The sequence below is a fragment of the Branchiostoma belcheri genome, unplaced genomic scaffold, assembly GCF_001625305.1.
Source record: "Branchiostoma belcheri isolate BF01 breed outbred unplaced genomic scaffold, Haploidv18h27 scaffold3, whole genome shotgun sequence".
Classification (NCBI taxonomy): Eukaryota; Metazoa; Chordata; class Leptocardii; order Amphioxiformes; family Branchiostomatidae; genus Branchiostoma; species Branchiostoma belcheri.
The window spans coordinates 8371322-8399128 of NW_017803909.1; the positions used below are offsets into that span (position 1 = coordinate 8371322).

The following is a 27807-nucleotide window of genomic DNA, read 5'->3' on the forward strand; positions in this document are numbered from 1 at the left end:
TTACAGAGGAACTATGTTTCATCTGTATGTTTCATTGAAATTGTAATGTCTGGACAATACTGATGAATAAAGAGCAAAGATGCATGTGTCAAAAGTGAAATGTTTTATTTTGGTATAACTTCATGAGACAACACAAAATGGAGTGGCTACAATAACAGAGCTGTCAAACGTTATCAAGCTTAATGACACTAACATATTGTTAGGTTGGCGATAACGTAACTCTGTTTAAATCTGTTCAACAGCACGAATAAAACACAATGTAATTGATTGCCCTTGCCCGTAGTATCTTTAGCTCCATTTTTATCCTATGGCTCTATGCCTAATACCCTTATAATTCCTGATATTTTGCTATTTTTGCTAAGTAAATACCTTACCAGCCTCATGCGTTACATCCGGGATCTTCGATATGGGAAATTCCATTCAGGCCACTAATCAAAAGCGACATCTTGCGACCGAGGAATATAGTGCACTTCCATAACCTTCGTCTTGACTTATTCAGATGTCTCAAGGTAATATTAAAACGTAATTTTTTAAACTTGGTTTATTGGTGCAATTGCAGCAGTTATTACCAAATCTTTATAACATTTAATGCATACTACTCTCATGTCCCTAATAAACATACCCCCCGGAATAAACATACCCCCCGGACAAATCTTCAAAGTCTAATATACATACCCTCCGGAATAAACGTACCCCCCGGAAAATGACCAAATTGACAGGTGAACGGTACTAAAATGTGCTCTTTATTTCAATACCAATGTATGGGCAAATCTTTCACTGTTACTTTTGATTAGGAATATAAATATACTGTACTAGTACTCAACAAACAGTGTCGACATTACAGCCATATTACACCACTAGCAATAGGGGTGGGTACCTGTTCGGCTCTTCCAGGTCCAGAGGATCAGGTCCAGGTCCGGACCTGTACCTGTACCTGATTCTGAATACCGGAGTTTCAGTACCGTAATTTTTTTGCTAAATGATCATTGCTAAATACAATATAACGTTAAGTATATGTAACCACTACAATAATTTTCATTTTATTTTATTTTTTATTTTTATTTATTTTTTATTTATTTTCATTTTATTTTTTACTCTGTTTTATTTTATTTCATTTAATTTTATTCTATTTTATCCGTTCTATGCATTATCAAACTTCTCCTCTACTGCTAGAGCTACTAAAACTTCAGACCGAATATATTAAACATTTTAATTCGCCCCCTCTAGCGGTTTGGGCCAAATTGCAGCTTTCCAAAAAAATCCAAGATGGCGGCGGCAGATCGGCGCGGCTCGGCGATTGCCGATTTCATTGTATTTTCCTTGGTCTTTTACGCGATTCAAGCAAAGAAAACAAGTTGACCACAAGAACAAAAGAGTAATACAGCACTGGGAATCTAATGGTCCGTTTTGTTGGGCGGTAATTTCTCATTTCAAGTGAATATTTACGTGCGTCACAGTGATTTATTCACCAATCAAAAGCGACATCTTGCGACTTAAGCAAATATGGAAGGTTAATGTACATAATTTATGTCATTGATTTATTGGTCCAATTACAGCAGCTATTAGCGAAATTCTAGAACCTTAAATGCATACTATGATATAAAACAATGGTTATTTGGTAAACAGCATTTCCTCTTTTTTAGCAACTTCGTTGTATAAGAATAACGACACTATCATCCGGTAGGTCGACGCCACAAAGTAAAGTATACATGCAGAGTAATTGGTTTCATTGGTTTTCACGGTCGAAATCAAGATTTTTTCACGGTCGAAATCAAGATTTTTTCAACATCCAAGGTATCTATTTTGGGGCACAATATCTCGGCCGCTCAGGCGGCCGAGATAAAAACTGGTGCCTTACAAACTAATTGGACAAAATACTGCCAAACTGACAATGAAGGATCTTCTGATAATTGTTTAAGATGGTTATATATCAGCCATACATTAGATGAATTGAAACTTCTTGAAGTGATATGTATGTCTAATGGTTAGTGATTGTAGTGGATAATGCGACCATTTGGTGAGAGGGCCGTCAGACATGTACGTTTGCCTGCACCATTGGCATTGATCTATCAATCATTAATTTGTGAGTAGCTTGTGATTTGTCCTTGGGGGTCGCCTCAAAATGCACATGTCACCTTTAGACAATATCTCTTTTTTGTGCATGTCTGTTTTTTTCCGTATTTTTCATCTACAAACTGTAGAAAGGCAATTTGGGTGAGAAGAAGACTTTTCTTACACTACAAATACTAGAATGGGAGAAAAATGGATGGCTAGATGTCTAGACAAGTGGCATTATATAGTTCATCATTGCTGGAGTTATCGGTCCTTTTTACTCCCTACTCTTTATTCCTTTAAGCTTCTTTTTTTTATCTATGTCAGCTCTCACTGAGCATTAGCAGCAGGACTGCCTAGACAGAACGCTGTCAGAGTTTTGCGCTGAGGAAAGAATTAACTTCACGTTTGAATCTTTGTCTGTCCCTGATTGTTTACCTGTACAAAAAAGTATCAGGGATTGTAATTTTGATTATTTCTCAATTTCAATGAATGTGTTTATTTAGATAATCTCCAAGCAGATGTAAGGATCAATCTCTATCACAGACTTTGTGCCTGTTTTTAGAACATTCTGTACTCTTTTTTAAAAGATTCATCTTTTTAAAGATTCATCTCCAAAAGACATAAAGCACTGAAATAGAGCAGGATCTCGCTAGGAGATGATGTCTAGCGGAGTGTGCTAAGTTGTGAGCCCATCCCTGCCAGTTTGATAACGTCATTAGTACAAATACACCAAGGACAGCCATTACAGCCGGGTCCGTAACCACATCATGTGCATTTGTCCCTGCAGTCCCGGGGGACGGGCACATGCCTGCCTGTCTCCCCCATTAAAGCTGCATGTTCTGTTTGGAGTCAGCCTAGATTTGCTACATGTTTCATCATAATGTATATCACATTACCTACAGCAGCGCCCTGGCCCCAGGCCTAATGAGCTGTATACTACTCCAAATTTGTCCTACGATTTGGGTACTTTTCATAATCTTTATCTAGGTTTAATTGTGAGTTACCACCACATTTAGATTTGTTTGTATCAAAATATTTATAGGTTTAATTGTGAGTTACCACCACATTTAGATTTGTTTGTATTAAAAATCTTTATAGGTTTAATTGTGAGTTACCACCACATTAAGATTTGTTTGCATTAAAATCTTTCACAGTTTTGTGTTTATTTACCAAACTGAATGTGGATATGACTATTATGACACTTTAAAAGAGTGATTTTTGATTTGTGATGTCAATAAATCATAAATCATTATCAAATTGTGGCAACACAATGTACATCTTATATCAAAATCTTTTACTTCTTTACCATATGTCAGAACAAGAGATACACACTATCAAAATCCTTTTACAGCACTTTCTTAGTTAAGATTAGATTCCTGCTAATTCAGAATCATAGATCTACTGGACATTTTATTATTACTGGTTACTTTTGTCTTTTGTAGGAATTACGAGTACTCACATAGTATGCTACTACTACATAATGAAGTCTTAACATACACAGCTTCTAAGAAGTATGTCAATTGTGCTACCATGTACATGTAGGGCACATACAAGAAGCCAAGGTGACATTGTAATGTGGCATTGCATTTACTGGGATAAAACATCAAGTACTTGATCACATTAGTAAAGGAGCGCAGGGCCAAGGGGTGGCGGCACTGCTGACATTGGGAGCACAGACGCTGTAAAACGCTGTGAGAAAGCTATTAACAAAACCCCTCTGGGGGTGAGGGCGGGTCCCTGGTGTCATGAGGGAGTGTGCCCTGTTAGAGCACAGGGCTGGAAATACCAACTGCATAAATTATGCACTTCTGGTAAAATTGGAACTGTCTCCCAGCACCTAACCTGCACTGATTCCTGATAGAACCAGCCTGTGACAATATAGGGTAACATAAGGCTGGTAGTGAACCCAAAATGCATTAAATTTTTCACACTAAATATCCTCAAATACACCAGATAACATTTGTCATGATTCAAAATTGTGCAATCAATCGTTCGCGAGCATCTACCAATTGTGGTACTAGGAGCATTTTAAAACCATGTCTGAAGGACTGAAAGGTGAAGAAAATGAGCAGTGCAGGTAAACTCAAGTAGGTGATTTTAATGTTACTGGAAAAAAGGATTTCCAGCCCTGTATTAGCTGGCTGTAAGGACCAGGTAATGCCTGTGGAAAGACTGATGGATGAAGTAGGGACCGGGGACTGCTGGCTTACACCTGGGCAGGATTAGGGCAGGATTACTGAAGGATAACTAACCCTCACCAGCTAGCAGAATACCTACATTATTACAACATCCATTCATAATCTCTTCTACAAATCTGTTTGACCTTAGTCAAAAGTTGGTTTGACTGAATATTAATAATACCCAGATAGGCAAATTTCTCTCCAAAAACTGTTCCATAGCTCATGTCAAAAACTATCAAATTTACTATCATGACTAAGGTAGAATTTAACCTTTTCCTTAATTCCTGTCTAACCCAATAAACAATGGAAATATCTACTTCCAAAGACTACATCAGCAAAAAGGGGGTTAATATTCTCTTCACAAAATATTTTGATATCTTTGTATACAAATTGTGAAGCTCTATAGGCTATGAGACATCTGAATGAGCCAAGTAACCATAAATCAAAATGAAGAGGATAGGCACTTATGTGCTGTCAAATTTTCTCTCTAATACCAATCTATCTAGTATATATATTTAATTGTGTAATACATGTATACTAATCTAATTTTGTTCATCAGACATTTATATGAGTGCCTTACCAAATGAAAGTTGGCAATTTCAGCCTATTGTATTTTGACATTAAAGTGCTTTTACATATACATACAAGCATTGGACAACCCCAACACAAGTGGCAAACAGTGACTTACTTGGACAACAGGGAGTTTTATAATCTTCTAAGTTTGACTGTTGAACTGTTCTAAATGCAAACAAAATGTGTGCTGCTACATTGCTGTCCATCAATATCAAAAAGCCACAGAATGCAGTGGTACCTTTCACATTCTGACCAACCATATTTAGGGCCACACCAATTTGATTTCTTGGTTCTCAGATTTTTTTCAGAAAAAATATGATTTGACAGGGCTCAAAAAGAATTTAAAAAACAGACCAAGGCATCCTATGATAGCCCCAAATGGCATGATAGGAGCCATGAAGTCAACATACCAGGCTAGTTTGTAATTCAAATGTTAAATTTCAAACTTTTAATCAAACCACTGCATTGATAGATGGAAAAACTGTAACTGTAACTCTGAAAAGAAGGGACCTCCTTTAACTGTTGGGACCAAAATACAAATGTATGAGCATTTTGGAGTTAATTTAGAGGCTGAAATGGTTTTTTTTGGCAAGTCAAAAAAAATGAGGCGGGTGAATCCGTGAACCATCAAATTAAATTGGTGTGGCCTAGAGTAGTACAATGTGCACAGTGACAGAAGGAAAACGGAAGAAGAGCATACTTACATGTATGCCTGAGTACTCACCTTTGTGTAAGGTGTGATAGTAAAGGTGTCGTCCTGTACATCAGAGCTGAAATCTGGAGAGGAAAAAAATGTAATTGTTCACATGTATAAATCAGTATTTCCAACAGGAGAAAAACCTGGGATGGAGGCTATGTTTCCTGTTGTTCTGGGTGTCTACCATAGAGAATCACTAAGGGCTGTCCCTTACATCCTGTGAACTACTGTAAGGGCGTAAAAAACAGTTACCATACTTTCAGCACCAAGGAGAGGTTTGTCTTCAACTAAGCAAAGTTCACAGCCTTTATACTTGGAACTTTCTGGCAAATCCTAATGTATATTAGACTGTTCAAGCTGTCATTGTCCCTTTTATGGTAACACAGATGACATGACAAACAAATTTCTCTTTAAACTTTCACTATTTGGAATAATAGGTCGGTCAACATATTTTGCTGGTTAAGACATAAGAAACCTTTATTAGCATTGACAGAACTTGAAAAAGTCTGAAATTATTGCTAATTTACAAATACAATAATATCAAATATCAAGGAAGATTTGAAACCTTAAGAGAAACAATAATATACATTGACATTCAGTTACGGTTCTCCTTCTCAATAAGACCTAACCCCATATGTACAAGATCCCAATCTACCCATAGCTTTTTGAGTTGTGCTGGCCAAAAAAAGGTCAGAAACCCAAACAGACAGACAGTCACACTGAAAACAATACCTCCTTCACAGAGGTAATGGACTGTGTTGATGCCATGTTCCCCAGAGCTAGGGGAGGGAGAATAAGTGCTGAAATGTGACACCCTTGATGTGACATCAGCCAAGGACGGCCAGACATCATGTCTGAACATTAATGTAGCAGGCAGGTGGCAGGCTGTGGGACAAGGACACATGCCAGATAGCAACCAGTAAGGCCACAACAATTCAATTTGTTGGTTCTCGGATTTTTTTCAGAAAAAATATATGAAGCGACAGGGCGAAAAAAATAAAAATAAAAACAGGTGTAGGCATCCTATGATAGCCCCAAATGCTATGATAGGAGCCATGAAGACAACACAAAAGGCTGGGTTAATATTTGAACAACTAATTATGAACTTTTAATCAAACCACTGCATTGATAGATGGAAAAACTGTAACAACTAGGATGAAAAGGACATTCCTTCACTGCTGGGGCAAAATATGAGCATTTTTGAGTTGATTCAGAACTAGAGCTGTGTACCGGTACGCAGTACCGATACTGTACCGGTAAAATTGATTAGGTACAGGTCCAAAATACCTAATCCCTCAGTACCGGTACTGTACCTAAACAATTTCACACCAATTTTATGCCTATTTGTGACCTCAAATGTGTAAATAGCTGGTTAACAATGGGTCCCTGTGTAAGGACAGTTTGTTCATGAAAACAAAAACATATATATAGCCTATATTTTATCTGAGCATTCGCCATAAACAAAGAATAAACCTTAACTATCAAGTTTATTTATGTTTTTTTTGTTATTGAAGGAGTTCAGAAGAGCATATAAATTGGTCGAATTGTTCAGGTACAGGTTCAGGTCCGGACCTGTACCTAAACCTGTGTACCTGTACCTGTACCTGTACCTAAAATTTGTTTAGGTACACAGCTCTATTCAGAACCAAAATCTTTTTTTTTTGCAAATCAGAAAAAAATGAAGAGGCAAATCCGTGAACCAACAAATTAAATTGTTGTGGCATAATGTTCTCAAACCTGACAGAGACACAGATAATTACAACATGTCATTGTCAGTTCATGACAATGGATGGATTCTCTCTCATTTCATCTATCCCTTTATCTATTCGACCGTTGGCCTGACAACCAGTTTTCTACACCCTTCTCTCTTTTCCGTTCCTCTTAATGTTTCACCAAGTTAAGTGTCATAAAGTGTTTAACAAGCACAAATACATACCGCAAAGAGGCTCCTTAAAATTTACCTGAGAAACTAGACAATTTTGTATATATTGTTCAAAACACATTATATCGTTGTCTGCCTGCATTCAATTATTTAATTTACACTCATAGATGCACTCCTGGACCAGAGTTTCCTACGAAAACTTCACTCTCAGACTGTGTGAGTCCTGAAGTTCCCAGTTAGAATTTACTATTCAGGACTCCCACTTTGAGCTGATTAAAGCACAACATGAATACATCACTCTCAAGCTCCTTCCATTCAGCCTGGTTTATGACTACCATGAAAATCTCCCTCATGGCTTTATGTGCCCGTCATAAAATGCCTCAGATCGCGCTGTACGGTGGCGCGATACATCCCATCTTAAAACTGCCATCAATTCCGAGGGTACAAATGCACCGCCTTCCTAACATTGACCGTAAACCTGCAATAATTGCAAATCAAACAGTGCTAAAAAAAGTCGTAAAAACTGGGAGGAAACTGTTTGCGAGGATCGGCGCGGAGGTCGGGTGCGGAATGATAACGGATGGGCGGGCGGCGCGGGGGGATGGCTGCGGTGGTGTTGTGGTCGTGGTTCTGACCGTACTCCCGGCCACCACGCGTCCAGGAAAGTGACCATCACATCGCGGACAATCCCCAAAGCTCCCTCCTCACTCATCTCCCATTTACCATCCATTATCGCAGTCCCCGTACCACGCAATCCACCCCCCATCCACACACCTACCTTTCTTAATTGGGATCCTGAAGTCGCAGCGGTAATATCTGTAAAGAGAAAGGGATACCATATATTTGAGCATCAGTGTCAGAAAGTTCAGCAAATGTGTGCCCTGGGACGGCCGGGTGTACCACGGGGGCTTGCAAACCCCATGAATAATGGATGTACATCCCGTTACTCTTCCTCAGATTTCTTGCTTTTATCAATCTCTTCGACCCGGCGCTTTCCACTACACTGTTTCGTAGCCCCAACCTTTTAAAGCCTGGGTTAAAAATAGACGGGTCCCCCTGCTAATTGTGGAGCTGGCTTCGGCGGCAGCCAGGCCACAAAACCAGCCCGCCGTATGCAGGTTAGATGGATGGATTACCGTATTCCATCGGTCCTGGATATGTCTAACTAATAGCTCATAAAAAGCGATGAATAACGGTGGTGTTCAGCCGAGGGAATGGCCGGTGCTGGAACCATAAATTACCGCTCTAATGGCCGAGAGGTGCGGGGATGAGGAGGGTTGTAACCCTTAGTCTGGGGGCAAAAGGCCGGGGTTAAACCTACTCCAGCATTCAGGTGGAAACAAATCAGGTTACAGGCACGGCTATGTCAGGCTGTGTCCCCTGTGCTCGTCGTTTGACAGAATTTTGCTGCTGGACAAAAAATTCTGGCCATTCTGTTACCTTGATAGACAAAGTTGGCATCTTGCAATCCATCAAATAGTATTTTGGGAAGTCATATACTCATACCAAAACAACTTTTCATGATATCAACAATTTTCCACATCTCTGCAAACAGCTGATTAAAAGAAGAATTTACAGTGTTCTTATTTCACTGATTTTTTTGCATTTTAAACCCTCTAACTTTTAAGAAAATTCTTCAACTTATTGGAAGGCACATGTAACACACAAAATTGTGTTTTGCCTTTTCCTACCAGCATATGTAACTGTGTTATAGATAATAACTAAAGGAACATTTTCTTGACCAGTTTCATAAAAAGAAAAAACTCTTGACAATAACCCATAACCCCAAACATCTCATAAATACTGCCAGAGTCACTCAGTCCACTTCACCCCATTAAAAACCCTTTCCCAGCTCAAATGACACGGAACCTCCTTGATTGAACTAATTGTCCAGCCCTTGTAAAACCATACTGCCCGTGTATTCTAACACCTTCAGTTATAATAAACTGGCAAGTCTACGTGAGTATGCATGACAATATGTGTTTTGTATTTCAGAGGCAGCAAAATTTTTGTGTCCATAAAAATGACACCCTAGTTGCAGCAAAGCTGGTACATATTGGGAGGGCAATTTGACACACACACATGCATTTTTCTGCAATTTTCATAAAAGGATTGACCGATATAATTTTCTCAGATTACATAGGCCATTACACATTTTATTGCCAAGTTAAAAGCTGTCATAAAACTAAGTGTTCTTAATGTAGCATACTATTGAATTTTTGACATAGTAATGGCAACCTTATATAGAAAACTGCCATTTTCCAGCTATTCTAATTTTTAGGAGGTTCACAAAACTGTGAAATGAAAACAGAAAATCACTTTTTGCTTTTAATTTGTTACCTCATTGTGATGACTTTCATACAGTGGAATGAATCAGATGCTTATGTAAGGGCTGCACATTATATTCAAACATATGAAATTAACAGGAATATTGTACACAAAACGTTTAAAAGAACTTGGTATTATATCTGGGAACAGGTTGCCAGAAAAGAGTATTTATTGAGTAATTTCAAGTTGACATTCTGTGGCAAATTTGTCATGACCTAACATATGTACATCATATCAACATATTTACAAATATTTGCATATTTGATTCAAGATAGCTGAGAGAAAAATGATATAATAATACAAAAAAGACAGGTATTCACTAATGGATCTTGTGACTTACATGTTGAAGTTGTAATGCCCTGGAAAGTTGGTCTGTAGAATAAATTTCTTGACTCGATGAGTATTTGCATCAAACAACACATCCTGAAACAGAAAAAAAGTAAGAAATGTCATAAAATGGTACAAAACTTGAATGAAATATACATTTTCCTGGATAAACAAATAATCAGTAACAAGTCCCAAAAGAAAAAATAAGACATAAGACAGACAGAAAAGATCTTTTTAGAAATATAACCTCATACCAGGATCACACAACTCTAAAGGATGGCCCATAATATAATATAGTACATTTGTATGTATATATATACAATATTGTACTTATTATATAATATAACCCTAATGCATTGGTGATGCTATTGTTGTTTATCACCTGTATACTGATTGTTGTACTGTTGTAATACATACTTGCATATTTTTATATGGGATAACAACCAAAAAGGTGAAATGTACTGTACACAATGTACTTGTTCTGACACCACTCTTACAAAATGTACTTTATGTGATGGTGAATTTTGATGAAGAAAAGCCTCTCACTCACCAGCCCAAGTGTGAAATAATTAAAGAAGTAGTCAGACGACTTGGACGGAGCCAGTTTCCGGGGAGAGGGGGAATGGATTCTCATCTGCAACGACAAAAATTCAACACATTCAGGTACCTTTAAACTTGGAAAAATCTTATGTCTTACATTCTAACTTCAGGATGTACCTTTAGTCTCACACTTTGATGGAATGAGGATGCTTCCCTCTCTGATTAGCCTATCTTTATATAAAAACCTACCTTATCTTCACTCTTGTAGAAGACCTTGCTAGGAGAGCCGAGGTAACTGGTCACTTCCTGAAGATTGGAATAAGGAAAAGACAATAATTATCTGTTTGCATGTAAGAACAATGAATTTGGAAGTTGTGAAGAAAATGTAAGTAGTATTTTCAAAAGTTTACCTCAAAACCCTTTCTAGCCTCTTTAATCCTTAAGAGGTTCAAAGGAAGTACAAAGGGGGACTGAATTTTGGAGTATGCATTGTTGAAAATATTGTTACATACCTGTGCAGAGTCTCCAAACATCACCAGTCTTTCTAGAGTTTTTCTTCTTAATTCTGATACATGACCTGGTCCTGTTCCTGAAAAATACACATCATCACATCAAGACAACAGGATGGCGGCTACACAGTTCAACAAGTTATCATTTATTTATTTATTTGCTCATTCTTTCACAAATGTACAACAGCAGGGGGGAGCAGAAGCGCATCCCCCTGAATTTGGTACAATTTGTCACATTTTTCACATCAATGTTGGTTCTGATCAGATTTTAACTGAAGTCCATTAGGCAATTATTTTCTTGTCCAATCTGCATTTAAAAAAAAAGTTCTTACAGTTTTAGCACAATAGAAAGTTTCACATTTCTCATTTGTGTATTTACTACTACTAGTATCAATTCATTTTTACCTTCGCCAAGAAGGTTATGTTTTCAGAAGCGTTTGTGTATGTGTGTGTCTGTAAACACAATAACTCAAAAAGGCCTTGATGGATTGTCTTGATATTTGGTAGGTGGGTAGGTCTTGATAAGACCTCAAAGCGATTAGATTTGGGGCCACCTGGCGGCTTGTCATGGTACTGCAGCAGAACTTCCGGTTTTGATATCTCATGATCCAGACATGCTAGGGTCACGAAATTTAAATGGTAGATGGCTCTTGTGCTGGGGAAGTGACATAAGTTTGAGTTGCTTGCTAGTGCTTGCAGTGGCAAGGTTGCAAATGATTTATCATTTGTGTTTGAAAATTGAAGGATAAGAAACTCCTACCTTCTATAGCTAGCTGCACCTTCAGCCCTGTTGGACCGTTGTGGTCTCTCAGTACCTCCACTGTCTCCGGGTAACAGTTACCATGGAAACAAGACAGGGGCATGGGAGGGGCTCTGGAACAGAGGAGGCTAACTTTTAGGAAAGTTCACATACTACAAATGTACATACAAACAAACCCTACTTAAGCCTCGGTCACAACCCGCCTTACGTGCATCTGTGTGCTGTCTACGTGCAAAAACGTGGACAAACGTAGGGAATCCGTAAGTGGTGACTACCGCCTCCGTACGGCATCCTACAAATTTGGGAGCACCCAGACACGCCGTAGAACTTTAAGTGCATGTAAAACTTTTCCGGTCTACGGATTCACGAGCGAGTGACGTACTTCCTCAGCCAGTCACCCTACATTTCAGTAAAAACGTAGCAGACGTGGCCTAAAAAAACGTACGGACAAAAAGCATGTATGGCGGGTTGTGACCGAGGTTTTACTTACTACTGGTACAGTCTTACTATACAGGAGACTACATGTACATACAGAAAAATTTGGTAGGTCTTAATTTTTTGTTGTTGTAAAGGACTAAAAGTTAAAGACAGTTGACTAACAAAATCAAGCAGTCCTTACTTTGTATCAGCCAGTGAGTTTCCCGTGTAGATGCACATCTGAGATACTGTTGGGGAGGCTCCATTTGGGAACTGGAGAGACCCAAGTCCATGTGTGTAGTGTGGCTACAACAGGGGAAACAAAAAGAAAAAGAATTCAATCAAGAGTATATTCTGAAATGATATCGGACACAAACTTTCCTGTGATATCCCAAAAACATCTGTCACTCCTCTCTGAGACTTCAAGTTCCTTGCTCTTGACCTGTATAGTCTACTTGTAGTATTTGAAAATGATTTGTTTAATAGAGAAAAACACTTATACCAAGTTACTGTATCTGTATCTGTATAACCCGTATATTACCGCCTTTTGGCATACATGTAACACACCAGCTTTGCAGGCATGCGGCGCGGCAGCAGCTGGCTACATTACACTGATCGACTTGTTACACCTAACCCTTGAACATCTAATTCTAGACATTGTTTAAAGCTACATGTATCTAATGACAATGCCCCTACTGTACTTGGTGACAGCGAGTTCCACTCTGCGATCTAAGTTCTAGGAAAGAATAAAGTCTTGAACACCTCAATCCTTGGTTGATAACTCTGGTACTTAAAGGCATGGCTATTTCTTGTTCTCTTCTGGGCTGGTATTACATGTAGGTACTTAGTACTTAAATGTGCAAGTACTGACAGTCCTTCATTCCTGTCAGCACCCCTTTTCTAACCTTATACAACCTTTTTAGTTGAATATATGAAGACTGATTCACCTCAGTGCTGGGGTGGAAGTAAGTCTCAGCAACTTGGTAATTTCTCTCCTAGTTGTCTTGCTCCCCGCTAAAGCTCAGATGGCCTCTCAAATCTCTCTATCACCCAGCCCATCTAGTGAGGGTTTCCCGCAGAGGGTAACCTCAAATTTGCCAGATGAACTGTTTGAGACAATGCTGCACTTAAGCGTCCATTAAACGGCTGACTGGTAAAGCTTGCAATTTTATGTGCCCTATCTGTATGTTAATCGGCAACACTGAATACAGGTTTCAGGGGCGTGATACGTAAATCACGGCACCACCGCCTAAAAGCAAGATCCCGACACTCCCCGCCTGATACAAAGATGTTTGCATGGTACGTGTCCGTCATCAAATGTAATTCTTTCAAGCTGTGCACAAGTGCGACTGTGTAATAATGGAATCAAATTGGGAGAATGTCCGTAATCAGATTTTTGGTGCTTACACTGCCCATCTGCTAGCACCATTGCCTCTACCAGGGGGGCTATAAAATCTGGATATATAGCAGAGTTATTGCTGTGTTTCACAATAAGGAAAGCCTTTTAATAAGCGACAACACTGTCAGAATCCAACTAAACAGAAATGGGATACAAGTAGACCTTTGATGGCTACAGATTCTGTCAGAATTTAAGTACGCTGAAAGTAGATCAAACAGTTTGGGAGAAAGTTTTACTGTTCAATGCAACCTAACAAAGATCCAAATCACCCAGATACAGTGACACAGATAAGATCTCCATATTGTTGCAAGTCATGATTTTTTTTTCCAGTGGTCCTGGAGGCCACAAAACTGCTGCAGGCCGTCACTTCATTACACCCTGGACGGCCAATTGAAAGGTCAGCTACCAGCCCTTATCTTTATTGACCATCTCCCCTCTGTTAGTCTGCCCTGAGGTGGACCTACTAGTAGTAGTCTCCACCAGACTGATCCGTGCTGTATCTGAAATAGCAGAAACTGACCAAAATAGGGAGCTCAAATAAGCAAAATAGTGTTCTTTCCTCTGGCAAGATACCTACCTCATGTTGGCCAATTTCTAGTATTTTCTACACTGCCAATAGGTCTGGTAAGGATTAAATATACCTCCGTTTGAGAAATATTTACTATTATTCAGTGTATTATAACCTACTACTCAAGTTTCTATCAATCTTCTATGATATATCATGTTTTGCTTCTTCCTTATGAAAAGCAATGTGGAGGACAAATTTAAGTTACAAGAAAACATAGTTAGGATTACTGTTCATCTCTCCTGTGATTGTCTGAGCCATGTAAAGTGTTCATTTTTCTTATAAACGTTTTGTCGCACCTTCATTAAAATGAGACACAGGCCTACCCACATGGCCACCAGACACTGCGCTATCCCACACCTGTCTAAATACACACTCAGCCAATTCTGTCATAAACAGCCAGTCAAGATCATACAGGTTACATCTCCTGGGCATAAATAACTAACTATTTTGAGTCATTCTGAGAGTGAAAAACAGGTGTCTCTTTGGATGGTCGTAGGACCAGCAAAGAAACAGGGAAAATCATTGAGTATTTCTCAAGTGTTGAGCCAGCAACACTACCTCATAAAAGGACAATATGACACAGAATTAATGAAAAAAAGGGGCAGTAATCTAATTCTTTGCAACAGAAATATTTGACAGAGTGTCAGATTCTAAAACAAAGCTACAAATAAGGGGTCTTGGGCCCCAATTTAACTTCTTTTTTGCTTCAGAATCTGTGTAAAGACATTTTTCAATTCATTTGGCAGCATCTTTTGGGGGGTTAAATGTACATGTTGTACATATAAAGACACTTTGTTTCAGAAATGTAAAGACACTTTCCAATTCATTTGCTTGCCTTTTCCATATGAAAGCTAACAGCAGTAGTGTTGATGGGGTTTTCTGTGCTGATAAAATCTGGACTGAGCTGACACTTCCCCTAATGCCACATCACTTCACTATGGATGGGTGCTTGGTTTCCAAATTAGCCACAATGACAGACTGGGTACCAGAAGGCCTGAGGAAAAAGGCATCAATCTGTACACTAGGTGGTGACCATCAACAAACCTGGTCCACAGAGCATCAAGCAAAAACTTAGTAAGTCAGTATTCATCGATTCTAATTCTAAAGTATGCTTTGTAAGATGATTACATTCAAGAAAGCACAAGTCTGTTTTTCATGTAAATCTATTCATGAGATAATAATTGAACTGCGCATCAAGTTTGTTTGTTAAAGACCATGAAAAAAGTTGGCCCATAAGGCAGTTAACAAGAAGTTTGAATACTTGCGTTTTCAATGCTTATTTGTGCTTTCAAATTGTAAGATTCTCAAAGTTACAAATGTATGAGTCAGACTTAGACTATTGTTCCATTGACCCAATTGCGAGCATAAGAATCCTGTCTGTGGTGACCATTTTCTTCATGTCATGCCTTCAAATATCTGAGCTATCAACAAAGAATTGAGGTGTTCAAAAACTCGTATTTCCCAATAACTATCGCAGAGTGGACCTCGTTGCCACCAAGCACAGTTGGGGCAACATCACTAGAAAGCTTTAAACAACTCCTGCAATTAAATGTGCAAAGATGGAGTGTAACAAGTCGTTTGGTTGTGATATAGCCAGCTGCCGCCGCGCCACGTGCCCGAGAAGCTGGTGTGTTACGCTGAAGGGTGGTTATACTGTCTATACAGATACAGATGTCATCATAGACAGGTATGACTATACTATAAAACTAATGCTCTGATAGTACAGTGTTCCTACTAGTATATGATATACAGATGCTTTGGTATCCAAATGATCTACTATAACTGCTGTTTCTAGTAGTTCCCTCCTTATTTTTCACATCTATCTTTATTCCTGTGCAACATTTTCCAGCACACACCAGTAACGTCGAGGGTCCTGGGAGCCATTAGTAAGGTTAGAAAGGTCTCCTAACACCAGTCGGCATGTGCAATGGTGCGGTAAGATCACCTTGGCCACTGAGAGGTGCATCTGGGCACGGTCTATCAAGGTGTAAGAAACAGGAGAAGCGAGTAGAAACAGATAGAAACCCCTGGTCCCGGGCCGGGGTTCAAACCCACGACCAAACCCGGGCTCCAGTCCACATGCTGACGCTTCAGCTACATGTAAAAGGTCTAGACCCATCGGTCGTGTCAGTTGATAGCACCTATAAACCCCCCCACTATTACACTACTCCCCCTTTTCTTTTTAAGATTCGTCCTCGAATCTTCTGAATTCGACATCCCTGGAGCGGCACTCTTTGCCAGAACTCCCAGCTCCACTTTCCTCAGGCCATTGCTAAAACATTCAGTAACAGTTCCTTCTACAACAGGCTTTGTCCAGAAGTAAGTCTTAAATCATCTCCACCCTCATGAAATCTCTGATACATGCTCTAATCCATTTCCTTGCGTTTTTCTCTTTAAATCAACCAGTTACAAGATTTTCTACCACAGTGACTGCAATAATTGTGGGCTCAACTGTTGAGATCATCAACTCAACTATGACTTGCATTACGATTTTTCTTTAGCAATATTAACTTCTGCAATGAGCCTCAGTCACTGGCGAAAGCTAGTGGATACAAGCTGAAATGTCTGACCGTTTCTAAAATCATATCCAGTTGCTTGAGTAACTGCTTTTAAGCGTATCTGCAATGAGAATGACTGGAATAATATAATCAAAAGCATTCTCTTATTACAGTGGTAGCAAAGGCTCTTTATTACTCTGTGTTCAGAATAGACAAAAAAGACCTGACAGTAACGTGTTGCCTATACTCTAACTGCCTGTGAATGTGCTGACAAGCGACACTTTTCCCTGCTCTGTTTTTACGGCTTCACCTTTTGGCCATACGATGAAAACACTTGACCCTGTAAACAGCAGGTCACCAGTGACCTATGGGCGGATTTCAATCGCCTGCTCCCCCCAATTTGTTCAAGATATATAAGGGAGATAAGGGTAGTTTTCTTTTATGTCGGATGACCACATTGGTAGTTATGGCCATAATGATGGGGCCGGGGGATACAAGGGAACCATTCCGCACAGCCGGCGTATAAATTCACGATCTTATCTTTCCTGTAGGATGGATTTGGTTAAAGGGCAACTACAGCACTGCCAGGTGATAAAACATGTGGCTAAACTCTGGACGGTGCTATGGCAGAGTGGAAACTATGGGATACCGGGGGTGGACACACACAGTCTAACCCGTCTATAACCTACAACCTGTCTATGACGGGGGGCGCCACAGACTTTCTGTAACCTTGCAATTCCCAGTGTCTTGCAAATCCAAAAAAAAAAAAGAAGTTTTTCTAGATACATTGTGTGCCTTTGCCAAGTTGTATATCCTCACCTCAAATTTGGACTCTATGGGGAAGGAGAAGGAAAGGCCCCTGAAGTTCAACATGAAGACATGACGAGCAGCATCGTACACTGCAGGGGTCCAGGGGAAGGAAGCAAAATTAGTGTCCAGATCACTGAAAGTTCCAAGTTCCACAAACATACAGTACAAAAAAATAATATATTTGCTGCAAATATTCAATGTATAGCATGCAATCTTCCAACTTCTTCCAATTTTTTGTATATTTGCCAACATGCCTTCTCATTATTTTATCAAAAAGTTGACTTAAAGGTAATCTAAAAGGAAAATCTGTGCATGTTTATTTACAATAAATATGCATGGTTCTCCTGTTACGTTTCGAAATACTAATGCCCTGCCTTGGAAAAGTCAGCACAAGCCAGTCCTGGCAGGCGATTTGCATCTCTACATGTACATTTTATTTTCGCATGTCTACATTTTTTCCTGAGCTGATGTCACCCAGTGATGTCAGCTCAGAAAAAAGCACAGAAATGCAAAACTAAAACACAGAGATGCAAATAGAGATGCCCGAAGTGGGCGATTGGGAAGCTTGCTAGAGAGTCTCCAAAAATTCACTTTTAGAAGGCCGTACAAGCACAATTTCTCAGTCATCATGATTAGAACAAACTTCAACTTGACCATATTGTATGTACACTTCAGATATATATGTATTTTATGGACTTTTTAGGTGTCATTTGGTCTTTAAGTCCACATCCAAAATGACTACTGCTTGTTTCAGCAATCCCCAAAACCTGACAGCCTACAGACTACATACTCACCTCCAGGGTGGGTTGCTCCAAAGGACTGGTCTATCTGTTCTATGGTGGGCTGTACATGGGGGGAGTTGAAGTGGACTCCACTGTCAGGAAAAGGAGTGATTACTACAGACGTATGTCAGGGGCAAGAAAACTACGATCAAACTGCCAGCTTCTTCCTTTTTAATGATATTTCTCACATATTCATGCACAAAGCAGCTCATTGCAATACGATCTATAACTCATCGCAAAAAGAAAAATCCATAGTTTAACGTAAGCGGAGAACATTGAAAAATACTTACCAATATTTCAACTTGACTTTGCTAAGGTTATATACCTCTATGATCTGTGGAGACAAAAGTTATGAATTAATGATGGTCCTGAGCCCAGCTACAAATGAGCACACGACACAGGGGACAGACATGTGTCCCAGTCATGCCATCATTTTTCTCTTCAGTCTCGTGGGGGAAGGGTTATATGGTACAGCCTTGACTGGTGAACTCACTGCCCTATATTCATGATCTAAGGGCTGTTTATTAGCTTTCATATGGTCCGAAATACTAGTACCATTCATTTTCAGAAAAACATTACAATTTCAGAAGCAATTTTTCGAAATCTAATTTTTCGAAATCTAAAAATAACACTTAAAAAAGAAGAAAATCCCTACCTATCGACTGAAGAAGAAAGCCCTAACTACCAACCCTAATTTTTTCAGACACTGAAACAGGAAACCCTAACATTAATTTTCCTAGCTGGAGCAGAAGTCTCACCTTAAGTCTCTGCACCATGGGGTCGAAGATAAGCCTTATCCCATCCTGAGTCAAGTTCAACACCAGGTCCATACCAAGTGGGTTCTGGGGGGGGGGGGGATAAAAAAAGAGCAGTCACAACACTAGAAATGTATTTCCTTATTTAGGATATTTTTGCTGTGTTTGAAGTTCATGGTTAAAATTATTTTGTTAGAATAGTACAATAAAAATACAAAACACATATTCTTCAGTGTTGAGATTTTGCATTAAGAAGACATCGCCAAACCTGTTGAAAAAAAATGCAGCAAACATCTCATGATTTACAGTAGATTAAAGGTAAAAAAAAGGTTAATGCCATAGGGGCAGTAGGTTGTTAATCCACTTGTGTCTTGGGCATGGTATTAGATGGTAATTTAGAATAAAGCCCAACCCCCTCCTTCCAGCAGGTGCACACTTTAGGCCACACCAATTTAATTTGTTGGTTCTTGGATTTTTTCAGAAATTATGAAGCGACGGGGTGAAAAAAAAAAAAAACAGGTCTAGGCATCCTATAATAGCCCCAAATGCTACGATAGGAACCATGAAGTCAACATAAAAGGCTGGGTAAATATTTAAACAATGAATTTTGAACTTTTAAGTAAACCACTGCATTGATAGATGGAAAAACTGTAACAACTAGGAAGAAAAGGACTTTCCTTAACTGTTGGGGGCAAAATATGAGCATTTTTTAGTTGCTTCAGAACCAGAATCTTTTTTTTTTCAATTCAAATCAGAAAAAAAGAAGAGGCAAATCCGAGAACCAACAAATTAAACTGGTGTGGCCTAACCAAAGTTAGATGCTGATTTACACCTGGGTATAGTGAGGAAAGTTGTCTTTCTTAAGGACTCGTCTAGTCAAAAGATGAAATATTGAAAACCTAATACTTTTGTTTAAGGTAGACTTCAGTGGGAAATTTCAGACCAAATTTGTGCTTCTTGGACCTTACAACATTATACATTTGCAAACTAGTTGCCTGAACCAATATCTGATTGAAAAAGAAGGCTGGTCAACCTGTATTTCCAACACTGAGCACATAGGAAGAGACAAAGTATGGGCCATTATCCTATAGAACCTTGGCCGCTGACACATGCAATCTCCTTTCATATTAATCTCCAGTAATATGATGGTGGATGTGAGCATAAATGGTTTTTGATTTGATAGTTCTTAAGTGTGAAAATGGGTTTACGATTGTCCCACTGTACTGTCCATTGTTAGTTAACAACCAGCAGCTAGCACCAAGGACAAGCCTTATCCAAACTTATTATCCCAGGTGGGTAGATGATTTGCATATCATTGTTCCACCAAAATGGTCATTAAAGATAAGAAACATAACTGTGTTAAAAGCTGCTAAAAATAAAACCTCCTGGACATAATATGTTTATCAAATCAAGATTTCTGCATCATTATTGTTGATACTGATTCAGTTTCTATCATAAACTTGTTGTTAAAAACCTCTGAAAGCTATTTCATGTACATTAATCTTCAAGTGCCAAGCAGCATAATTATATTTCAGTCCATACCATGGTATGGATGAAATATATTGTGTTCTCTCATGTTTCTCCTCCTCCTCCTTCTTCTCCTGCCACACAGTCAAAGGGATTCAACTCCGCCATCATTCAGCCAAATGACTTGAAATTTGGCATGGAGGTAAAGTGGGCCAATACCCCCAGACGTTTTTTTCATTTTTTTGATACATGCCTTTGAAAAATTTTTATGAAGGTTTTTGGGGCATTTTTCGCCAAAAAATGGATTTTTGGATCCCGAGCCCTGGTTTTATAACCAAATGATCTGAAATTCGGTATAAGGGTACCTTGAACATGCGTCTACAGAATAGCAGTCATGTATCTGGCATACACCACTTCGAAATGACTCATTTGGGGGACTTTAATGGCTATTTTCAGCAAAAAAAGGGCCAAAAGTGCTGTACCCGTTCCATGTTCTATCTAAAGAATGGCCGGTTCCATCCATGGAACACGTGTTCCATTGCGGGTTACCTGAGGTCACATTGCACCTAAGTGGTGCGTAATGACACACACATTCAATTTTATGTGCCTAAGACCTTCAAAATGTATCAAATCTCATCATTGTTAGTTTTTGCATACCTGTAATAAGATTAGTAAAGCTTTCGAGATTCAAAGTACTTGTTGTTGCATCTTTGTTCTCATATAGCTACTATTTAATTCATTTATTTGAGAACCTTTGCCAGTTTTGCACTGGGGTAATAATTAATTAAGTTTGGAATAGTCCACTTTTGCATGGGAGGGAGATGGACTGAAATATGCTGTATTTGCTCCCAAGCAAATGTCGGCCTTTCTAGTTCAAGAATATGTTTGAATCTTACAACAAAAAAGATTCATGTTTCTCACATCTAGAAAACATGTCATTCAGTGATATCCACCTCACTCAGTCAGAATAGTATACAATCATACTAGTATGCCAAAATAAAAGCCAAGCAAGACAGCTACCATACAATTACTGTAATATCCAAATTACGTCCAAGGCTACATTAGCAAGGCACCAAGTGTACAGTTATATCCAATTAAGAAGTGAATGTACAATAGTGTTTTGGTAGTGCGTTTTATGAGAAACCAGTCATTAGGTGCTGCTATCTGTGATAATGGTAAGGCCTGGACTGTCCCACACTAATCCGAGTGGATATTGTGTTGGTGTCTCCGCCAGTCCTACACCTGCAATCATCTGGTGCCAGTGTCAGGCAGCCCGGGTCCCACCGCAGCATCTCCAGGGTCATCTTTAACTCCCACCCTGCATGTTTTATTGATCAGGACCTGCTACAACTCTCCCCGGACGGACGCCTCACTACACATCTTGGATGTCACAAATGACCCAGTATTTCTAGGTCACTATATACATGTACAGTGTGTAACATTAGCTTTTAAAATGGTTTTATTGGCCAAACAGTACCTTTATACGGCTGAATTGATGCAGGGTACCATATCATAATCAATAAACACAAACAATCAAATAATACACATGATACACATTATTTGCTCCACAATTTTTTGTGAAACTGTCGCAAGGGTCTATGCAGCTGCAATTCTGCACCACAAGGTGACCTCAATACGACTTTCCCCAACCGAAGTTAGGTACCCATTTACACCTGGGTGGAGTGAGGAAAGTTGTGTAAAGCGCCTTTCCCAAGGGCACAACGTCGGGGTGCATGTCCAGACATGTAGCGGGTACGACTCGGAATCGAACCCAGGTCTCCCCTCTTCATAGTCGAACGCTCTACCATTACGCCACCCGACACCACATTGGACTGATTAAAGATTGTCAGAGTTTTCATAGACCAATCATACATAGTTTCTTTGGTACACAATGACATATTTTTCTCTGTCAGTGATTTAGCCAATGCTCTGCAATTGTGTATTAGGCCATGTTGATTTGATTATATGGATGACATCCGCGCGCGCATGAATTTTCGGCCATTTCCAAAAAAAAAAAGTATAAAATATACCATAAGTTGCAAGGAAAACATTTAGAAACGATACCAATGTCGTAGAATTCCAAAATCAAAGGAAAAAAGACAAAAATGTAAAGAAATGAATTTGAAGAGTAGATTATTCGCCATAACATATTCTGTGCCATTTGTTCAACCTTCATGGTGAAAGCAACTTTTTTTTTGCAAAACTTTTTTTTTTATTCGCACGCGCGCATCAGTTTTGGGGTTCCCAGAGGATGTCATCCATATAATCAAATCAACATGGCCTTATTTCAGAAAGCATCCGTGGTGTGAACATTATGGCACAATACCACAATGAGAAAGTGTTCATAATCATACAGTGTACTGTTCTGCTTTCTTCGTCAGGGCAGTGACACCGAAATAATATTACTGAGAAAAAGACATGGTTGCATAGTGAAGAATTTATAATGATGAATTGATGAAAGTATTTGCAAATGTTTTCATGACATTTTTCGCCAAGATGATCCTGTAAAAACATCAACAGCCTAAGCCACTTGATCTGGATACACTGAGCTTATATTTTCTTAGATTAAAAATGGATGGGATAATCCCATGTTTGTTCAGCCTATGGACTCACTGATTGCTCATGATCAGTTGTTTACTTTCTTGAAAGTGGCCCTGATTGGCAGCTGTACATCAGGTCCACTAAGAGCCCAGGTTGACACTTATTATATATTATGATGAAATAAATGAATAAATAAATCATTATGTAATTAGATGGTGAAGTAAAGCCATCCCAAGAGCCTTTAGACTTTAGTCCAGCAACTGACAAAGCTATAAAATGCTGACATTTGGTTCTACTTCAAGACCTATACTGAAGTGAAATGCTAAACTCCAGCTGGCTTTTTAATGCCACAACTATTCTTCTTTTGTAATCCAATCTTTAGAATTTGAAATCTAGGAGGCACCATGAAAAGAAAGCCTGTATCATAACTGTTATTGGCAAACTGGACCAAAATCACTATCATGTACATGTACATGTAATATAGTAAATCCCGGTATACGTGTAACCAATGTTGAATTCCTTTTGTACGACCAAGCATATTCTATTTGTGAATATTAAAAGAGAATATTAATTATAAACTACTCATCAAAATATCATCTAATAATACTGTTTTTGTATAATTCACAAATTTTATGCAGCATCACGAACATGGGCAGTACTTAAAATAAAAGGCCAGCAGTCATATTTAGTCTGTTTGCCTTTATTATTTGTTGTAGGACAAAGGAGCTATCATGGCGAGGCTTAAGACTGATACAATATTGACGACTGAGTTGAGTGTCTCCAGATCTTCTCCTCATGAATAATTAGTGTCCACGGGGACGTATCATTCATGTGCTGTGCCTCCACCGGCCAGAGTGACCGCAGGTAAACCGAAGCGACCACAGAAGCACAGTTATGTTGGTGGAAGGTTAATGTTTTGGGCTCATTAGTGGGAAATGTGTGTGTAAATACGTGTCCACAGACCGTCGCCTCGACGACGGCGTTCCGCCACCTCGCAGCGCTTTACCTCCGTCGGTCGCGGATTATCGGTGCAAATACGTCGTCTTTGAGACCATTTGGTGCCTGCAAGCTGGGAAACGTTCGCATTGGCAATCGATTTGTTGCGATCGTCCTCTAAGGAAAGCAGGCGAGAACAATGGGGGAGTCTGATACCCCCAGCATTATAAGTGGTAAATGATGCATGTTCCTGACACATTGGATTTGGTAGCTCCTGTTCGCGCTGCGCTAATGCTCCTCACGCTGGAAACGCTCTGACACTGAGCATTAACCTTCCAGTACTTAATCGCCCAGGCATCAAAAGGCACGCACGAATTACGGATGCCACGGGGCTGGAAGTTATAACGGATCGCTCGCAACACCGAGGCTGACAAGGGACAGAAGTATGGACTATTGGGAAGAGAGGATATCTCCGTGTCTCAACAAAGATTCGAGCTTGATCCGAGCAAGAGAACAACTGTTACAGTAGATTGGGGACCACTAACTTCTGTATCTGTATACTCGGTATAACCGCCCTTTGGTGTAACACACCAGCTGACAACTTGACTATTTTTCACCATTATAGTATTTATACTGGTTGAAAAGAGCTCTGGGAATTTCCCCGAACACATATAATATCCATTGAGTTTTTAGACCAGTCAAAATGAGCTTTTCAGTCAGTGAAACTGAATGAATACACATTTCTATTAATCTTTGAATGTCTCTCAACTAGTTAAATGATATGGAAAAGCATAGAGTTCTGTAGATTGGGTATGACCAGACCCTCATTCAGTCATTGACTGAAAAAACGTACTAATACCACCATATGAAAACAAATATTCTGCTGTAAGCAGGTGAAGCTATCATAGATTTTGGAAAATGCAACCTTCATTGTGATTTGAAAGGATGGGAGGAGGCCATTGGGACTTATAAAAGAAATGAGCCCTTTGTTATTGTTGACAATACCTCTGCTGAATGTGTCGATGCAATAAATCTGCAGAAAATGAAAATAATGGAAGCCTGATACACACATAACAAACGTTGACGAAAAATGATTAGATTTATACATAATTTTGTCAAATATAGCACACCATGTCTATTCTTATCAATAGATGTTTTTTAAACACACCACACTTGAAATTGAATTTAACGTGTAACGCTACAGACCAATAAAAATTTCACATCTTTTACAACCATAACTGTTACCAAATGACCAAAGGTTCTGTCCATTTTGTCCGAACATGATTGAAAATGAGCACCATTTCATAATGGATTGTACACTAATACACACTATACATGCAATGATAAGCGCCTATTGCTGTTCACTTTTCTTTCCGCTTGTTCAACTGATTTCAATACATTAGATCCTAGATAAATTCAACTACATTCTCAGGGGAGATAACCAATACATTGTTCAAATAGGAAAATATATTAAAGAATGTTTTGATCTTAGAGACCACATGTTAGAGAATAGTTATTTATTGTTATTTATTATGAACCTTTATTGTTACTGCATACATACATGTATACTCTGTACATACATTGTAAGATGACGTTATTCACACAATGTATTTAGCCTTGTTAGACCTTTGTTAGTTGTAGAACTAGAAGACCATACAAAAGTCCCTGTACTTTTTTGTTGTGTCAATAAAGAATTTACTGTTATCAAGGTATATTTCAAAAGACCAAGCTAGATTGCATGTACTGCCACTACTTCAAGGAAGTCTTTCCACTCCGATGCTGAAACTTTTGTAATCTGCGGAGCAGAAAATCATCCAAAGAGTGCCCGCTTCCTGTACGCATTGCCCGTTGTTTCATTAAATCAAAGTTAGCTGCCGCAAGCTTGTCCGTTTGGAACACAACTGTCAGATGCTGTGCAGATGGGCTTGAAAATGGGCAGAATATCTGAAGGAAAAGACCAGAAACTGTCACCCGAAATGGTTTGTACAATTGGTGAGGAGCCCTTGAAACTTTGATAACTGTGACTGTCTATTGATTGGCATCAATTAATTGGGATGTGTGTAGCCTTTGAATATTTGATAAAAGGCAGTGCATTAAGTATGTGATGCAAAAGGTAGTCATTAGACAAGACTTTCTTCTTCAAAAGCTCTTTGCTCGTTGTCACATCACGAAAGGTTGTCCTTTGAAGATGGATGGACAGTCACGTGTAGATGCATATGGCCCATACTGGGTTATCAGAAAAGACATTTAGCCATTCTTTGCAGCATGTGTGTATCTGTATCTGTATGTCTGTATCTGTATAGCCGGTATAACCGCCCTTCAGCGTAACACACCAGCTTCGCAGGCACGCAGCCCGGCGGCAGCTAGCTATATCACACCGAACGACTTGTTACACTCAATCTTTGTGCATTTAATTGCAGGAGTTGTTCTTTGAGCTTTCTAGTGATGATGCCCCTACTGTGCTTGGTGGCAACGAGTTCCACTCTACGACAGTTCTTGGGAAATACGAGTTTTTGAACACCTCAATTCTTGGTTGATAACTCTGATATTTGAAGGCATGACTGTTGTGTGTAAACCAATGGTTAGCAACCCTACCTCTGGACCAAGAGGTTAGTACATGTAGTTCGAATTCTAGCTGCTGTTGCTTACCAAGAGATTTCTATACTGCACAAATTTGTATAATGCAACACCCAAAGCAAGTGATGAGAAACAAAACCTTATTTTACCAATGCCAAAGGTTGAGCTTTATTTCATCTGGTAGTGCAGTCAAACATCAAGGTAGTATATGGTGCTATGCACACAGTATTGAGCTGACTGTGGATAAAAGCCCAGTTGTGATGTTAGGTGATGCAAAATCCCTTAAAGGTTACTCTAGCTAAAGGTACATTGCAACTGAGGACGCCCACTTTCTGAAATATGTTAGAGCTTTGGCGGCAGCGTTTTGGAATACTTGAACCAATTTTCGGACTAGCAACCTAATCCTGTACTCTCTGAAAGATGTGAAACCCTGATATAGGCAGGTGGACTATCATCTGGGTGGCCTTCCCTTTCTTCTCTTCATGTGAGCTTGAAGTACCGCAGGTGAGACTTTCCTGGTTACATGTATTACCAAGAACACACACATGTGAGGGCTCTGCGAAACGCGTAGACGCATTGCTTATTGAGTTCCTGGAACATGGCTGCTGGTCTGCTGCAAGATGCAACATATGTAGATCAACTTAAACATGAAAATTACCACTAACTGCAGGTGAGCCATCCAAGAAATGTATAATTCTTGTAAGAGTGATGTGTTTTCTCAGTAATCTACAGGTACATGTGGAGTACAGAGAAATCATCGGACTGAGATATAAGTCTAAAAAAAAAATGATTAAATCCTAGAATCATACATTATACCAGTGGACAGCAGCTAGCATTTCCACAGTATGTATGGAAAGCAGCCAGTAAGCAAAATTTCTTAGTAATAGAAAAATTGCTTCATTCTGTTGCAAGTAGGAGATTCTGAGAAATGAACATGACTCTAGAAGCACTACAAAACCCCACATGGCAAGACTATAATTGTTGTGTTGATACAAGAGTAGCTTTCTTAGATGAAAGAGTTCATTCGAGGACCAATTGGGCTTTCTCTGTCATCAAAATTGCTCGCTTAATGTAACTTCAGAAAAGACCTAGCCATTTTTCACATCTGACATCTCAAGGCCTGGATGTTAACGATCTGTTAACACCTAAGTGTGGAGTGAAGTACAGGAGGCAGCGCTCAAGCTTTGTGAGCTAGTCCATCAAATG

At 39.2% G+C, this 27807-nt stretch overlaps 1 protein-coding gene across 1 annotated transcript in view; it reads right to left on the reverse strand.

Annotated features, from left to right (window-relative positions):
* Positions 1-27807, reverse strand: part of LOC109473908 (UPF0183 protein C16orf70 homolog) — a 46123-nt gene that overhangs the window by 2452 nt on the left and 15864 nt on the right. The window contains exons 3-14 of the mRNA XM_019774059.1: positions 19084-19167; positions 18616-18659; positions 18338-18417; positions 17553-17632; positions 12471-12574; positions 11852-11964; positions 11095-11171; positions 10832-10888; positions 10593-10676; positions 10056-10138; positions 8166-8203; positions 5533-5585 (exon numbers count right to left, since the gene is read on the reverse strand). Coding sequence (XP_019629618.1) covers positions 5533-5585; positions 8166-8203; positions 10056-10138; positions 10593-10676; positions 10832-10888; positions 11095-11171; positions 11852-11964; positions 12471-12574; positions 17553-17632; positions 18338-18417; positions 18616-18659; positions 19084-19167 — 897 coding nt within the window. The remainder of the gene's footprint in view (positions 1-5532; positions 5586-8165; positions 8204-10055; positions 10139-10592; positions 10677-10831; positions 10889-11094; positions 11172-11851; positions 11965-12470; positions 12575-17552; positions 17633-18337; positions 18418-18615; positions 18660-19083; positions 19168-27807) is intronic.